Source organism: Panthera leo, chromosome F2 (genome assembly GCF_018350215.1).
Source record: "Panthera leo isolate Ple1 chromosome F2, P.leo_Ple1_pat1.1, whole genome shotgun sequence".
Classification (NCBI taxonomy): domain Eukaryota; kingdom Metazoa; phylum Chordata; class Mammalia; order Carnivora; family Felidae; genus Panthera; species Panthera leo.
In genome coordinates this window covers 16,452,860-16,469,806 of record NC_056695.1, presented here as the reverse complement: position 1 = coordinate 16,469,806, position 16,947 = coordinate 16,452,860, and the positions used below count along the sequence as shown (strand labels likewise).

General features: G+C 37.7%; 1 protein-coding gene across 4 annotated transcripts in view; it reads left to right on the top strand.

The window, feature by feature from the left end:
- PDE7A (phosphodiesterase 7A) overlaps positions 1-16,947 on the top strand; it is a 122,676-nt gene that overhangs the window by 52,577 nt on the left and 53,152 nt on the right. For 3 of the 4 annotated variants that reach the window (XR_006198110.1, XM_042923241.1, XM_042923242.1), the window contains exons 2-3: positions 10,150-10,210; positions 13,724-13,807. Coding sequence is in view for 3 of the 4 variants with exons in the window: in XM_042923241.1 (XP_042779175.1) it covers positions 10,150-10,210; positions 13,724-13,807 (145 nt within the window). In the remaining variant the exon portion in view is untranslated. Of the gene's footprint in view, positions 1-1,997; positions 2,073-10,149; positions 10,211-13,723; positions 13,808-16,947 lie in introns of those variants that run through there. The other variant, XM_042923243.1, reaches the window with a different exon arrangement.

Sequence of the window (16,947 nt, the reverse complement as noted above, 5' to 3'; positions counted from 1 at the left end):
TCTCCTGAGACTCTGGTGAATACGCGTTCTGCTGCTCTGTCCTATCCCTGGGCATCCTTTCGGTTTGGTTACTGGAACCCTACTAGAATGCAGAGAGTAATGAAAGACCCTGACAATCTCATGTCACGCTTAGGTTCCTGACAAAAAAAGTCTTCTCCATTTGTTCAAGGATTGCATTACAGCTTGTTAGTTCAGTAGCAAGAAGAGATATACATAATGTATAAGGTAGAGTGAGAAATTTATGACCATGTGTTATAAACGGTTTCAATTTAGGAAAATTTTGATTTAGATCTGCTAATTTAATTTATGCTTCATTTTGACAGGTCTAGAATTAACTTTTCTTTTAAATAAACTCTTCGTACTGAGGATTGGATCATGAAAATAGCATTAGTATTTGACCCATTTGGGCTATTTCAAATATTTTAGAACCATCCTTTGTGTGGTGTTGACATGCAGATGCCTCTGTCTTGTCACGGACTGCAGTCTGGCAGTACTGTCACGTCCTCAGTATTTCTCCCGCCAGCCCCCTCTTTTCATCTCTACCACCCAGCCTAGGCTCATGTCCTCTCGCCTGGACCTCTGCAGTGGCCTGTTAACTGCCTGGCCAGCTCTACCCCACAGAGCTGTCCTTGACCAATACCTGCTGAAGCTCTTTAGGGTAGCTTTCAGGATGAAGACCAAACACCTTCACATGGCCTCCGCTTTCGCTCGCCCTGGGTTCTAGCCGGCCCTGTTCTTGCCATCTCTTCTTACTGTGCTTTGTTTCATCAGTTCCTTGGCCATCATGTGTTGTGGTGTCTACACAGATCACTCTTCCTGTCCTCTTCATGTTCTTGCCCCTTCATTTCAGCTCAGGGACATTTCAGGAACTGTGGGAAGAAGACCCTCACCTCTCAATTAGGTCAGATCCAGGCTGTGTTGGCAGTTCTTACCTCCACTTCATTGTGGACACTTGTTACATGTGCAATTTTGCACTTATTTTTGTAGACTTTGGTTACAGAAGACTCTGACGAAACTGTAAGCTTCTCAAGGGCGGGAGCCATTTCTGTTTTCACTGGGTGATGATGCCCTTGGCATCTAGCACAGGGCCTGCTGCATAGGAGCAGCGTAGTAACTATTTGTAGAATACTTGGATGAAAGTTTCAGGAAAGACTTTCTCAGCAGTACTACCTGCAACCTGCTGGCTGCTATGAGGTCATGAAGGTGGATGAATATAGGCACACTTGGCTAATAGAGAGTTCACTCACCAGCCAAGAAAAGGCGACATGTACTGAAAAATATTGTAATTATAAACAAGATGGCATTTAGGACGTAGAGATAATATACTTTTAATTGTCTGAAAATGTGCTGCTAGACTGGCCTTTGTCAATAAATGCTAAATGAGTGAATTATAATGTTAAATAGGGCCGGCAATATTTATGAAAGACTCTAACATTCATAAAGTAATCCTAGCCCTAAAGGAAATAAAAAGTCAAACAAATTCAGTGTTAAAAGTTGAAAAGAAAGAATAAAATGCATTAATATTTTTAAATGCCAGGACATTATACTTGTGAAGCTTGTCTATGTGAAAGAAATTAGGAAATTTTTTGTATTGCTAAACATTTTTGGGAAGTTGTGTCAAAGCACTCTGTTTAGTATTCAGATGTAGAAGTCTTTGGGGGTAGCCCGAGACCTCTTCTGTCTACATTTTGTGAGACTTCTGTCTACATTTTGTGAGAGTGTCAGCTCTCACTAAGGTTTTTCCTTTCCTCTTCCAACATTACTTCTGCTCTCCCCCAACCCTGGGGTTGTGGCATTAAGCACGCGCTGGGTAGGAAGGCTGGCTGGCAGCGCCTTCTCAGAGGAGTCAGGTGATCGTTGTTTGAAGGCAGCTGCTTGAGGTTCAAGGCAGTCAGTGTCCCCTCTCTTCTGCCTCCGGACAGCTGGTTATTATCAAACTCATAATAAGTCTTCCTTACTCATTGCCTGCTGGAAGAGGAGGGAGATTATGCAGTGGGCTTTTGGTTGATCCAATGGGAATTACATTGATCTGGTGTCTGGCTGTGGTTCTTATCAAGTGGATCGCCTCTAAGGTAGGCCATCTTTATTTTTAGGATTGTGACGTTCATCATTAGTTTATATATTTGATTGGAATAGATTTACTATGAATTTCTTTTGCTTCAGTTTTTATTTTTCTGATTAAAAGAGCTATGAGTTTTACCTGTCAGCTGAAAAGCTTAATTGTGGTTAAGCGTGTAATTTTTATTCTTCCCCCCACCTTATTCCTCCTTTTAAGGGCTTTTTATGGTATCATTCCTCGGTATTGAAGTAGCTTCCCTCAGTATCATCCCCTTAAAGAAGTTTTTATAGTTATAGAAATATACCTTTTAAGATTAAATAATTATTAAACAATTTATAGTTTTGGTATACATATTTTAAATACTTTTGGAGATAAGAATTTCCTAATACTTACGTTTAATGTATAGTTGTTAAGAATTTCTGAACAGTTAGGAACTTTTTAAAAACTAAATAATAACCTCTCATGTTCTCTGTTAAAGTGTTACTGCTACTAAGATGTGTACCTAACTTATAATATGTTGGAAAAAATGTAAGATTTATTATGTGTCTGTTGTTTTTGAACTTGAATTCTGAGGATCAGGATTCAGAAATGCTTCCATCTAGACAAAAGTCTCAAACTAAAGTAGGAAATATTTAAGATGACACTATGTGAAATTATTTTTTCTATACTTGTCTAAAAATGATTATATCTTTCTTCCATCATGCAGCTTTTTTCTTCCTGTATTAAATTGAAGAATATTCACTTAAGATTTATAAGGCCTATCAGTATTTGCTAAGTAACACAAAGCTTCCATAAAGTTAAATTTCTTTTCCAACCAGGGTTTTAATCCTTGATACATAATTTTTCACATTTAAGCATAATGTTTTGAGCATAACTAACTGTCCCTTATGTGAAGTAGTCTTAGTGAATATGATTGAAGAAATCTCTTTTTAAAAAATCTCTTAAAAAAAAACAACAGTGTACTCAAATTTTTAAAATCCTTGTGTTTTGTAAGTTAAGAATTAATTTTGTTGCACTGACAGCTGTTTACTCATTGTTTTTAAAGGATTAGTTTACCAAGTTATTGAATGAAGGTCAAGTTAGTACTAATAACACGTTAATTGAGTTGTGGATGTTTTCAAAGACTTTTTACTTTTTTTCTAACCAGCAAAAAATTAAGTTTTTAAACAAAAAGAATGTTAACATTTTAAGTTTGTGTTATTTTTTGAAAAATATAATGTTTGCATAGTCCAGAAGAATGGGAAGGATACTAATTATTCAGTAGATCGATGCAGATAGACAAACACCAGCATGTTTCTCTAGCGCGTGTAAGATGAATATGCCCTTAAAAAGCTCATTTTACTACATCAGAGAAAACTGCTTTTAAAACTTTGACTGGACTTGCATCTTTTGTAGTCTGGTGCTGTTGTTTGGTAATGTTACCAAAAAACGTATTTAGTGCTACTGTTGATTGAGCCCTTTGACCAGTGGTTTACAAATCCACAAAACGGAGCCAACAAAACCTACCTTGTGAAGGTCTTGTATGGATTGACATTTTGTATGAAAGCACCTGTAACAGTTCCTCACCCACAGTAGGAGTCCAGCAAGTGTTAGTTAATGTATTATTACTTTTTCCATGTAAGGGAAATAAACATACTTTTGCACAGTAGATCATGTTAGTGGAAAACTTAAACAGGATAAAAACAGATAAAAACATCTTTGCTCGGTTTTTTAAAAGGTCTGTCTTTAAAAATTATGTATTAACTAATATTGGAACAATTTTTACACCTTTTGACATTCACTTCATAAGTCAGATCTTTGGTGGAAGAGAGATTCATCCTGATTTAAGATGAGCAAGTGTCTAACCGGACACTCAGAAGTCCTGTTGGCATGGCAGTGGATACTTTGGAACCTTAAAATTTAACTTGTTTATGCTGTGGCTGTCAGTTTCTGATTAGCTCAGCCTCGCCCATGTTTTGACCTATACTGGTTTGCTTTACAAGCTGTTCCCAGGATGGCTAAATTAGAAAAGTCACGAGTAGAAGCTTCTCAGTTATTTCCATTCACTGGTGAGGTGAGGTGGAAATGTGGATGATAGCTCAGAGTGTTTTATGACTGTCAGTGACACAGGATTTGGATTAACTTTGTTTTATTATTTTTATTAAAAATAGAATTTTACTAGCAGATGACTTTAAAATGGTAATCTTTAAAAAATATGTGTTACGTCTGTGCTGCAGTGTTGGTGTATAAAGCACTCATAACTATGGTTTAAAATAACTAATTCTAACATGCAAATCAAATTTTTATTGTTCTTCATGATTTACAGTATATTTTTCAAAAATGTGTTACTTTAGATTATTCTACCTCAGTTGCTTAGTGAGAGAATTTAATAATATTTTTAATAATAATATTTTTAATCTTGGTCTGTGAGGAGATAAATGAATGAATTATCCCTGAGGATATATTTGTTGATGGGTTCAGATAGATATATTTTAAGGTCCATTCTTTAAAATTGTCTTATTTGAATTTATTTTATAAGAGTTATGTGTGGTTTAATGTAGCATTTAAACTATTTTTGGATAAAACTTAAATTAGTAATGAATAGAATAATTTGAATAATTTGTACTTCACCAAGTAATTTAACATATTTAAAATTCTATTCTTTTGCCAGGTTTTTATGATTAATATAGACCTTATCACTCTTATTTCTAAATTAATGCCTCTATAAATAAGTCTAAAGGGATTACCTTAAAAGAAATTTAGTATGCCATAGATATAATTTAGATTCTGTTAACTAACTAGTTTTTGACTTACATTATTTTAACAGAGAACTGATATTAGTCTTTCTCAGTCCTTATAATGAGATTTTACATTCCTAATTAGTGGCTGTTTTAGTAAATAGTCATCCTATATTAAAGAAGATAGTAAGGCCAGTCACTTTCCTAAAGAGGGCTGTTAGAGATAACAAGTTACAATTCGTTTTAACAACCTGTTTATCCAAGTTGTTATTGGACACTAGCAGGTTAATAGGTGATGGCCATGACAAGCATTCCATAGTGATATCTATAGTTTCATTAATATGTCCTGGCTGATAGAAATATTTATTTCCACATGTGTGCTCTCTAGTCTACTAGGTTTTCCTCTAATATGGTGGTATTAAGGGGAGGCCTGTAATCTAATAAGCTAAATGTCTTAGGGGAGGATCGACAGCAAGTATGAGAGGTGCCTTTTCATACCAAGTGATTACAGTGGCTGTTTGCTCCAGAATAAATAGTTTACCCTGAAACTGTTTTAATTTACACTGCAGTAGGCTTCCTTCGGATAGTACTCTGTTGGTAGAAGACACTTTAAGCATGATGCTGCTATGAGTGTATTCTGTATGATTTAGTCCCTTGGGATTTTAGATCAAGCTTTTTTTTCTTTATAGCTTTCGTTGTAGTAGATTTTTATTTTACTTTTTACTTTTAATTTTATTTTGTGAATATATAATAACTGCACATGTTACAGAATTCAACAGGGGAGTCTAGGTGTCTCAGTCAGTTAAGCATCCAATTCTTGGTTTTAGCTCAGGTCATGATCTCACAGTTTTGTGGGTTCTAGCCTCACGTTGGGCTCCGTACTGTCAGCGCAGAGCCTGCTTGGGTTTCTCTGTCTCCCTCTCTGCCCTTCCCCCACTCAGCTGTCTCTGTCTCTCTCTCAAAAAAGAGAAAGAATTCAACAGATAAACATTGAAAAGTCCTCCTATCTCTGTCCCTCAGGCTCCCTGGAGACAATCAGTGTTAGAAATTAGAAATTTATCTTTGTTTGAAGCTTTTTTGTTTTTGTAAGGATACCTGAAATTGTGTTAAGAGTTTAATTGACATTTTTCTCTTACATGATAAGCATTATAAGGAGATGATAATAATGATTTGGGGAATTATTTTGCAAACTAAATCCAAGTAAGGGCTATAGATAAAAGTAAATTTCTTTATAGTGATAGTGGTAAAAAGATTATTTTTCCTTGAGATTTCTAGGCATGTGTTCAGGAGTTGTAAATCTCATGCCAGAATTTTGTGAGGGAAGAAGATCATTAATCTGATTTGTAGAAATATCTCATTGCTTTAATGTTTATTACTTTGGTTAATGAAGTCAAGCATCTTGTGTTTATGGGCTTATTATTTCTTTTCCTGTGAATAATATGTTTATGTCCGACCTGTTTTCCACACTATTATTCATCACTTTCTAGTTGATTTGTAAGGCACTTTTTTGTTCCTTCCATTTTTGGATATAGTAGGAGGAAATTTGCCCTTTGTCATGTCTATTGAACTCATTTTGATCCATCTTTCATGACTTCTGGACATGTCTTGTAGATAAGTTAGAAAGGTCTTTCCAATAGGTGGTTTGATCAGTTTTTTTTTCTAGATTTTGAAATCTGTCTTTATATCAATTCTGGTATTCATGAGTTTATTCATCAACTTAATAAATTCACTAATTTATTTAGAATCTACTAAAAGCTACTGTTTTAGGGGTCAGGGGTACCATGGAAAATCAGACACAGTTGCTGCTCTTGTGGAGCTTCCATTTTAGAACGAGCAAACAAAGATAGCCATATACCAGCTAAGTGTCATACAGAGCAGGAAAGTAGGGCTATGGGAGAAGGTGGCTTTCAGGTGACTTTTGATTTGGTAGTCTTGGAATGCCTCTCTGGAGAGATGACATTTCATCTAGAACCTGAGAGATAAGAAGAGAACAGTGATGCAGTGATTCTGGACGAGAGAACAAGTATAAAGGCTGCATCTGTCTGTGGTGCAGTTGAGGAACAGCAAGGAATCCAGTGTGGCTGGGTCGTGGTGGTGAGGGTAGGTCAGAGGACACAAGGACCGAGAGGTAGGCAGAACACGGAGGCCTTTAGAAATCGGAGCTTGTGGCACAAAAACAGACACATAGACCAATGGAGTAGAATAGAAACCCCAGAACTAGACCCACAAACGTATGGCCAACTGATCTTTGACAAAGCAGGAAAGAACATCCAATGGAAAAAAGACAGTCTGTTTAACAAATGGTGCTGGGAGAACTGGACAGCAACATGCAGAAGATTGAAACTAGACCACTTTGTCACACCATTCACAAAAATAAATTCAAAATGGATAAAGGACCTGAATGTGAGACAGGAAACCGTCAAAACCCTAGAGGAGAAAGCAGGAAAAGACCTCTCTGACCTCAGCCTCAGCAATTTCTTACTTGACACATCCCCAAAGGCAAGGGAATTAAAAGCAAAAATGAACTACTGGGACCTTATGAAGATAAAAAGCTTCTGCACAGCAAAGGAAACAACCAACAAAACTAAAAGGCAACCAACGAAATGGGAAAAGATATTTGCAAATGACACATCGGACAAAGGGCTAGTATCCAAAATCTATAAAGAGGTCACCAAACTCCACACCCGAAAAACAAATAACCCAGTGAAGAAATGGGCAGAAAACATGAATAGACACTTCTCTAAAGAAGACATCCAGATGGCCAACAGGCACATGAAAAGATGCTCAACGTCGCTCCTCATCAAGGAAATACAAATCAAAACCTCATGCCAGTCAGATCCACACTCAGATATCACCTCACGCCAGTCAGAGTGGCCGAAATGAACAAATCAGGAGACTATAGATGCTGGAGAGGATGTGGAGAAACGGGAACCCTCTTGCACTGTTGGTGGGAATGCAAATTGGTGCAGCCACTCTGGAAAGCAGTGTGGAGGTTCCTCAAAAAATTAAAAATAGACCTGCCCTATGACCCAGCAGTTGCACCGCTAGGAATTTACCCAAGGGATACAGGAGTACTGATGCATAGGGGCACTTGTACCCCAATGTTTATAGCAGCACTCTCAACAATAGCCAAATTATGGAAAGAGCCTAAATGTCCATCAACTGATGAATGGATAAAGAAATTGTGGTTTTTATACACAATGGAGTACTACGTGGCAATGAGAAAGAATGAAATATGGCCTTTGTAGCAACATGGATGAAACTGGAGAGTGTGATGCTAAGTGAAATAAGCCATGCAGAGAAAGACAGATACCATATGTTTTCACTCTTATGTGGATCCTGAGAAACTTAACAGAAACCCATGGGGGAGGGGAGGGAAAAAAAAAAAAAAAGAGGTTAGAGTGGGAGAGAGCCAAAGCATAAGAGACTGTTAAAAACTGAGAACAAACTGAGGGTTGATGGGGGGTGGGAGGGAGGGAAGGGTGGGTGATGGGTATTGAGGAGGGCACCTTTTGGGATGAGCACTGGATGTTGTATGGAAACCAATTTGACAATAAACTTCACATATTGAAAAAAAAAAAAAAGAAATCAGAGCTTGGTGCTGGACTTTATTCCAAGTGTGTGGAGAACCATTGGAGGATTTTGAGCAGGTGCTGAGTTGTTTGCTATTGCTTCTGTGTGAAGAGTGGACTGGAGGCCAAGAGATGTATCAGAAAAACTAGTCAGCAGCCCACTGCAAGAGTCCAGGTGTAGAGGTGTTCTCACCTGAGATGGAAGGAAGAAGTAGGGATAGAGAAAGGGAGATGAGAGTGAAGGTAGAGTTGGCAGAACTCGCTGAGTGTATTTCAGCTCTTAAAATTTATTTTGTATTAATATATATATTTTAAATTTGTAATATTTGTTTTTTTTTTTAATTTTTAAAAATGTTTATTTGTTCCTGAGAGAGACAGAGCATGAGCAGAGGAGGGGCAGAGAGAGGGAGACACAGAATCCGAAGCAGGCTCCAGGCTCTGAGCCCTCAGCACAGAGCCTGACGTGGGGCTCGAACTCACAAGCTGTGAGATCACAACCTGAACCAAAGTTGGACACTTAACCAACTGAGCCACCGAAGCACCCCCTGTTATTTTTTATAATAGTTTTATTGAAGTACAATTCACATATACCATACAATTCACCCATTTGAAGTATACAATTCAGTAATTTTCAGTGTATTCACAGAGTTGTGCAGTCATTACCACAGATAATTTGAGAACATTTTCATTGCCGTAGATAGAAACACAGTACCCATTAGCATTCACTCTCCATTTTTCCCCAGCTCTCCCAACTCTAGACAGCCACTAGGCTACTTTCTGCCTCTATGGATTTGCTTGTTTGGGACATTTCATATCAATAGTACCATACACTGTATGGTCCTTTGTGACTGGCTCTTCACTGTTCTCAAGGTTCATCTATGTTGTAGCGTGTATCAGTACTTCATACCTTTTATATGTCTGAATAATACTTCGTTGGTCTAGATATGCCACATTTTATTAATCCATTCATTAGTTGCTGGATATCCAGGTTGTTTTTAGTTTGGGGCCATTATGAATAATGTTGCAAGATACATTGCCATATCTGTTTACTTTTTAAAATATATTTAAAAATTTTTTGTTTATTGTTTTAAAGATTCAGTGTTTTCTCAAATCTCTTTGAGTAAACTAATTACATTTTAAAAATTCTCAGGGCATCTGGTGGCTCAGTCATTTGAGTGTCTGACTCTTGATTTCAGCTCAGGTCATGATCTCCCAGTTTGTGAGATCAAGCCCCGTGTTAAACTCTGTGCTGACAGCACGGAGGCTGCTTAGGATTCTCTTTCCTTCTCACTCTTCCCCTCCCCCCACCAAAATAAATCAAGAAATATTTAAAAAATAAGAAAATAAAAAATTTTCTTACTTCTTGCTAGCCTCTGGGCCGTTTGGTTGGTTTTTCATTTTGTTTCGTTTATTTCTAGCTGATGGGTTTTTTTCAAATGATGATTCTTGTTTGCTTATTCATATGTGTTTAAATTAAGGGCATTGTAAATAGTTGGACCATATCTCTTCTTCAGTTCTGTCTACCTCTGCAAAATGTCTCTCACCAAGTGGGCTTATCTGACTCTGCCATTAACTTTCTACCTGGTGCGTGTTCCTTACTCTGTATCCACTTGTATGGTATTGCTTAATCATATTACAGTTGTCTTCCTCACAACTAGAGATTTTGAGAGCAGATGCCATATCTAATTTCACTTTGTATATTCAACTTCTTTTGCACAGTGCTTTACAAATAATAATGTCTGTTGAATTTCGTATAACATTACTTGTCATGCATTAAAAATGTATGTTTTTTTTTTCCTAGAGGCGTGGAGCGATTTCCTATGACAGTTCTGATCAGACTGCATTGTACATTCGTATGCTAGGTAAGCATTATTTATTTTGTACCAATATCAGTTAATTTTGTTATCATCCAGTGTTATTTGAGATTGAGATAGCTTTCATTTGGTTACTTTTCATTACTATTTGCAATAGAAATAATCTATTATTTTGAAGTTTAAAAGTCTCAAAACCAATATTGAATGTGATATAAATGAAGAGGCATTTTAGAGTAATTGAAAAATCTCTGGCTTAATAACTGGGACTCTATCTTTAGTACAAAATTTTAAATTGAATTCTAGGGGCGCGTGGGTGGCTTAGTCAGCTAAGCTTCTGACTCTTGATTTCAACTCAGGCCATGACCTCACAGTTGAAGAATTTGAGCCCTGTGTGGGGCTCTGTGCTGAGAGCACGGAGCCTGCTTGGGATTCTCTGTCTCCCTCTCTCTCTCTGCCTCTCCCCCACATGCACGCTCTCTTCCCCCCCCCCACCCCCTCCCTCTCTCTCTCAAAATAAACATTGAAAAAAATTTTGAATTCTGAGCATTCTTCATAAAAAGTGTTTCAGATTTGTAGAGTTGCTAAATGCTAAAGAGATGTCCATGGACAAAAAGGAGGCCATGAAATACCTGATCACATAGTACTGTCACTGCATGAATTTTGTTGTCACGTGGCTGGCAGGGAAGACCATTTGTCTTTGTCCAGTGTCTGTTCCTAAATTTTTAATATATTCCTCAAGTCCGTAAGGTAAAATGAATTTAGGTTATATGTGTATAATTTTCTTTCTCCCTCTCTTTGCCAGATTTCTCTCCTCATCCACACACTCGTCAATCCCTTCTACTTTAATTCATACTATTAAAAACATACTATTAAGATTCCAGGGACACCTGGGTGGTGCAGTTGGTTAAGCGTCCGACTCTTGATCTCGGCTCAGGTCACGATCTCACAGTTTGTGAGTTCAAGCCCTGCATCAGCCTCTGCACTGATGTTGCAGAGCCTGCCTGACATTCTGTCTCTCCTCTCTGACCCTCCCCCGCTTGTGCTCGTGTGCTCTCTCTCTCTCTCAAAATAAATAACAAACTTAAGATTCTAGTAGGCAGGTTTACTTTGCTTTTCTTAAAGGAGTCTTCCGTGACTCCTTTCCTAATGCTCAGAATTCCTCCCTCGACTTCTAAGATATTGAGCCATTCATGTTCTTCACCTTTTTCTGGTTTGTTTGTTTGCTTGCCTTTTTCACGAAACCTTTTTCTTCCTCTTAAGCCTAAGTGTTCTCCAGTGCCCCATTTTTGCTCTTCTTCCTTTTTTCCCCTCCTTAATTTACCTTGGATGTCTGCCTCAGCTCCATTCTACTCTGGTACATATTTTTTTCCTCACGACTGTGTGACTTTTTCCTCCTTACAGTCTCCATCTCTCTCAGCAAACATGTTCAGGATTCTGCTCTCCTGAAAACAGACCTTTAGACTCATTTTTTTTTAAACTCTGTAGAACATTTCCACATGAGTGTAATATGTCTATTAAACAAAACATTTGTGTTGCCCAAGTCTGTTCATTTTTCAGTCTTTTGCCATCTCAGAACATGTAACTCCATTCTTCTGGTTGTCACATCAGAAACCTTCAGGTCCTTTTTGTCTCTTATTTCTTACCTACTCCATGTCTACTTTATCAGCAAATCCTCTTTGCTAATACCTTCAAAACATATCCAGAATTTCACCAGCCACTGCTGTTACCATCCCGATCTAAGCCATAGTTATTTTTTTATTGTTAATTATAGTTGCATTGTTGTACATTAAACCTCCAGAACTTATCATGCACATCCCTTTGAATGACATCTCTCCATGCCCACCCCCCACCAAGCCATAGTTATTGCCTTGTTTCTTACGTTTGCTCCTTAGCCAGTCTCCCTGCCTCTTCCTCTGTGCCTCTTGTCAGTTATAGTCTATGTGGTCAAAGTGAACATTTTGAGACATAAGTTAAATCAGTCTCACTCCTCCCTTCAAAATCTTCTGATGGTTTTCTGTCTTAGATAGCCAGAGGTATTATGATGGTCCACAAAGGTCCTGCGTGATCCAGCCCTGCTACCTCTCTGACCTCACTTGACACTCACCTCACTCTAGTCATGCTGGCCTCTTTGCTTGACCTTGAACATACCCCTTCTCAGGATATTTTATTTGTTCTTCCTTGTGCCTGGAAACTTCTTCTTCTGGATAGCCACATGGCTCACTGCCTCACTTCCTTCAGGCTTCTCTGCTCAGATACCTCCTTTCCAATGAGGTTTTCTCTGACCACACTAGTAAGTCAGTCCTCCCCTACTTCTCCTTCCATATTCCTGTTTCTTGCTTTAGTTTTCTCCAGGTTAGTTATTGCCATCTTCCATAGAATGAAATTATTACTTGTTATGTTATTTGTCTCCATGAAAGCATACATTTCATGGAGACAGGGACTTTATGTGTTTTGGTCACTGGTATATTTGCAGTGCCTGACCTATAGTGGATGCTCAGTAAGAGCTTAGTGTGTTGCAGGGTGAAGGAATCCCCACGTGAGGAAGATGATTAATCATTGTGGGGTGAACTCAGATGACATGAGCCTTGTTGGAAATGATGGCCTTATTTAGAGAAACAACAAGTGAGCAGGAAGTCCCTCTAGGCAAGCAGAATTCAAGGGACTGAAGACCTAAAGGTTGTGCAGTTGGAGGCTGTGGAAGTATAGTGGGGAAAGTGCTGCCTTTGGAGCCCACAGAGCAAAGTTTAAATCCTGACTCACCCTTTACACTAGCTTTGTGGCATGAGCAGGCTACCTCTCACAGTCTCAATATCTTCATCTGTAAAATGGGGACTAAGATTCCTACCTCTCAGAGTTGCTTAGAGAATTAAAATAATGCCTATAAGGAGCAGAGTGTCTGGTACACAGTTGCATTGGTTATTTTGCTCTATGGAGAAGTAGATCCGAAAGTCCTATAGACACATGTAGAAACAATTCTGGGCTTATAAAGGTTGAAGTTTAAGTTAAGACCCAACTAAAGGCCTTGGGTATATCCATAGTCAATGAGAAAAGAGAAAAGTTATATCAAATTAAACATTTATTGCAAAGTCTTTAACACTTTACTTTTCTGTACGTTTATAAAATTGTAAGGTACTTGAGAATAGGTAATATATTTTCTTTCATGTCTCTTATAGTCTATAGGATGGTGCTAGACACTTAATATTTTTCTTTCTGGATTTTTAAAGTTTTGTGCTGAGGATTTTTTAAACTCCTTGTGAATAATAAGATATCAGGTTGGATTGTTATATACTTGTCATGTTTTCAAATGCTAACTTTAAAGTTTAGATTGTAATTATTATTATTGTAAGGGAAGATGAAAAAAAACCTCATCTAGCCTTACAACTCAATATTGAAAATTTGTAAACCCCTTCACATAAATCCACTCTCAACTACTTATTCCATATATATCACTAATGGGTCATTACTTGTGAGTATGATACCACATAAACCTTTGCTGCATATGGGAGCTTCTTCCCAGATGGCAGCCTTCTAAGCTTATGTTTTATTCTCGATTTTGTCCAGGAGATGTACGTGTAAGGAGTCGAGCAGGATTTGAATCAGAAAGAAGAGGTTCTCATCCATATATTGATTTTCGTATTTTTCATGGTGAGTGTTGGCATATATGGTATTTCTCTTAGGCTTTCAGTAAACTTCACATTTTCATAAAATTATGTACTTTTTCAAAAGAAAAAGAATACAAAAAAACAGTATGTTTTGAATGTCTTAAAAACACTGGGTCATGATAAATGACACTTTATTTCTAGCTAATGTTAGTAAATGCTTAGAGACAATTAGAATTGGAAAGTATAAAATACGAAAGCTGATATAGTTTTTCTTCTTTCCAATTTAAATGTGAAATACTTTGGTACATTTTTTTTCTTTCATATAAGATATATATGTAATCTTTTAAGTTGTTTTATTCCAAATGTTTTGTCTTCACTACCCTAGATAAAATGTTTTTGTGCAAATGACATTTTGTAAGGTATTTTCATAGCTAACAACGTGTATCCTGATTTATTTGAAAATACACCTCCAGGCTTAAAGGTTTTTGGTAGAATGCATATTTTGAAAACAAGTGTTGTGTGGGTCAGGCCCATAATGGAGAAAATGGAAAAAACAGAACTTCTAAAACCGTTAAACATTAAACACATCTGGTTTTGGAGGAGTTCCATTTTTGGTAATATTGGATAAATTATTTGGATTAACACTCCAGTTTTAAAAATTAGAAAAACTGGACAGAGTGTGGAAGACATGTATTTGAGTGTATTGGAATGCTGGGAAGGCAGAAATGAACCTGGCATTTAGGCTACTTTTCCTCTGAGTAGCATCTACTGATTCTGGGAAAGGTGGGTGAGAAGCTGAGCAGAGCTTCTGATGGACACTTAAGGCTAGAAAAACAAAAACAGGTGTTAATACTCCACCAAGGTTGGAGCATCAGTCCTGGTAAACCCTTTATGCCATTGGAACCCCAAAGTGCTATCCCTTAGAAATAAATCTGGCTTTGAAATAGCTCAATCTGTGATTAGATTAAGGTAATCTGTGATTTGAGTACCACTAGCCACCTACTTGAAGTAAATGTTAATCTTTGGAGGAAGGTAACATTACCCTAAATCTCAGGTTAACTCTAAATTTTTCATAAAACACTGAATTAAAAATAAAAAGGCAAAAGGAGGTAAGACAGTGTGACCAAAAATGAAGAGGAAATGATAGAAACATCCACAGGAGATTCTAATAATGGAATTCTTTCACATGAGCTTCAAAATGACTATTATATTGATGGGAGAAAAAAAAAAAGGAATGAGAATTTCAGTAGAGGACTGAAAATTGTGAAAAAAAGAATCAAATAGACATTTAAGAATGAAAAATAACATACCTTAAATAAGAACTCATTGGAGATGGTTTTAATAGCAAATAAGACCCCAAATTCAGAGAGAATTAGTGGACTGGAATATTAGGTCAAAAGGAAATCATTCAGAATGAAACACAATGAGGCAAAAGGTAGAAAATATGGAAAAGACACATGGAATATGTTCTAGTTACCTATTGCTCTGTATCTGTCAAGACTTGTGGAGAATCTAAGATTTTACCTTATAATTGAACAAATAAGTTAGCCTATTACCGCTTCCTGGATGCTGACAGAAGACACAAGTCTCCTGGGTCAGAGGCAAAGGACTTCTTATTCATGGCACAGCAGGCAACATGAAAATCATATTGTGTCAGCTCCTCTAGCCCCACCACATCCCATAGTGGCAACCGGGAGGATTTTATGTGGATACTGTGCACACAGTGAATTTTCATTACATCTGAGCAGTAATGAGCTTGGGGAGGATGCCCTTTTTACAGTAATACTTCTCTTTGTCCCAGAAAAAGATATTATTTATTCCTCAAGGTTGCTAGCTGCAAACACAACCCTGAGAAATGGCCCGGGTAAAAATTGGTCAGGTCTTGGCAGGAAGAATGTACAGGGATACTCAGAAGTATCCTCTGTGGAGGATTCTCTCTCTCAAAAGTAACAAATGACTCCAAAACTTATTGGCATAAAGCAACTTTTTTTGTGTTCATGATTCTAAGGTTCAGGAATTTAGTCAGCATATCAGGTTCGATTTGTCTGTGATTCACAGTGCTTTGATTTTCAGCTGGGGTAGTTCAAACAGCTAGAGATGGCTGGGATGGCTCCACTAGCTCCATAGTCTGGGGCCTTGCTTTATCTCCACATGTCCCCTCCTGGAGCTGGAACATCTAAGATGACTTCTGCATTCTTGTATGTGATGCCAGGGTAGGGTAGCTGGTATTTCTGGGGCTGGCCAGCGTTTCTTTCTTTCCATAAATGGCAGTCTCAGGGTAGTTGGCCTTCTTCCATGGCAGCTGGCTTCACCCAGAGCAAGCATTCAAAAAGAGAGGAAGTATGGGAACACCTGGTCTCTGACCATGTGGGCATGGACACTGGCACATTTTCGTATTCTGTTGATCAGCTGTGTCACACAGCTTGCTCAGATTCGTGCACAGAGGACATAGACCCCACTTGTCAAAGAGAGTAAGGTTAAAAGTTTTTTAATCTTCTGTCCTTAATCTGGCACAAAATGTGTTAAAAAGGTTATTAGGGTCCCAGGAGAGGAATGGGAAAATATAGCAGAAGTAGTCTTTGGAAAGGTAATGGCTGAAAAATCTCTAAAGCTTGATAAAACACATTAACGTACAGATTCAAGAAGCATTATGAATCTTAAGTACAGTAGCATTACAAGAAAACCACAGTAGATTAGCACAGTATAAGTAGAAACCAAAATCAAAGAGAAATGATTTCGCTCATATGTGAGCAAAAACAAATGACCAATGGGGGAGTAAAAAGAGAGGGAGGGAGGCAAACTAACAGACTCTTAGCTATAGAGAACAAACTGATGGTTACCAGAGGGGTGGTGGGTGTGAGTATGAGTGAAATAGGTGATGAGGATTAAGAAGGGCACTTGTTGTGATGAGCACTGAGTGTTGTGGGGAAGTGTTGAATCACTATATTGTACACCTGAAACTAATATTACACTGTATGTTAACTAACGAATTTAAATAGAAACGCACACACACACACATAGATATATATGTGTGTGTATAGATCTATATCTATCTATGTATATAGGGCATTTTAAACCTGAGAGTAAACTCTTTTCCAAAATGGAAAAGAAAAGGGGTGCCTGGCTGGCTCAGTCAGTAGAGCATGCAAGTATTGATCTCAGGATAGTGACTTCAAGCCCCAC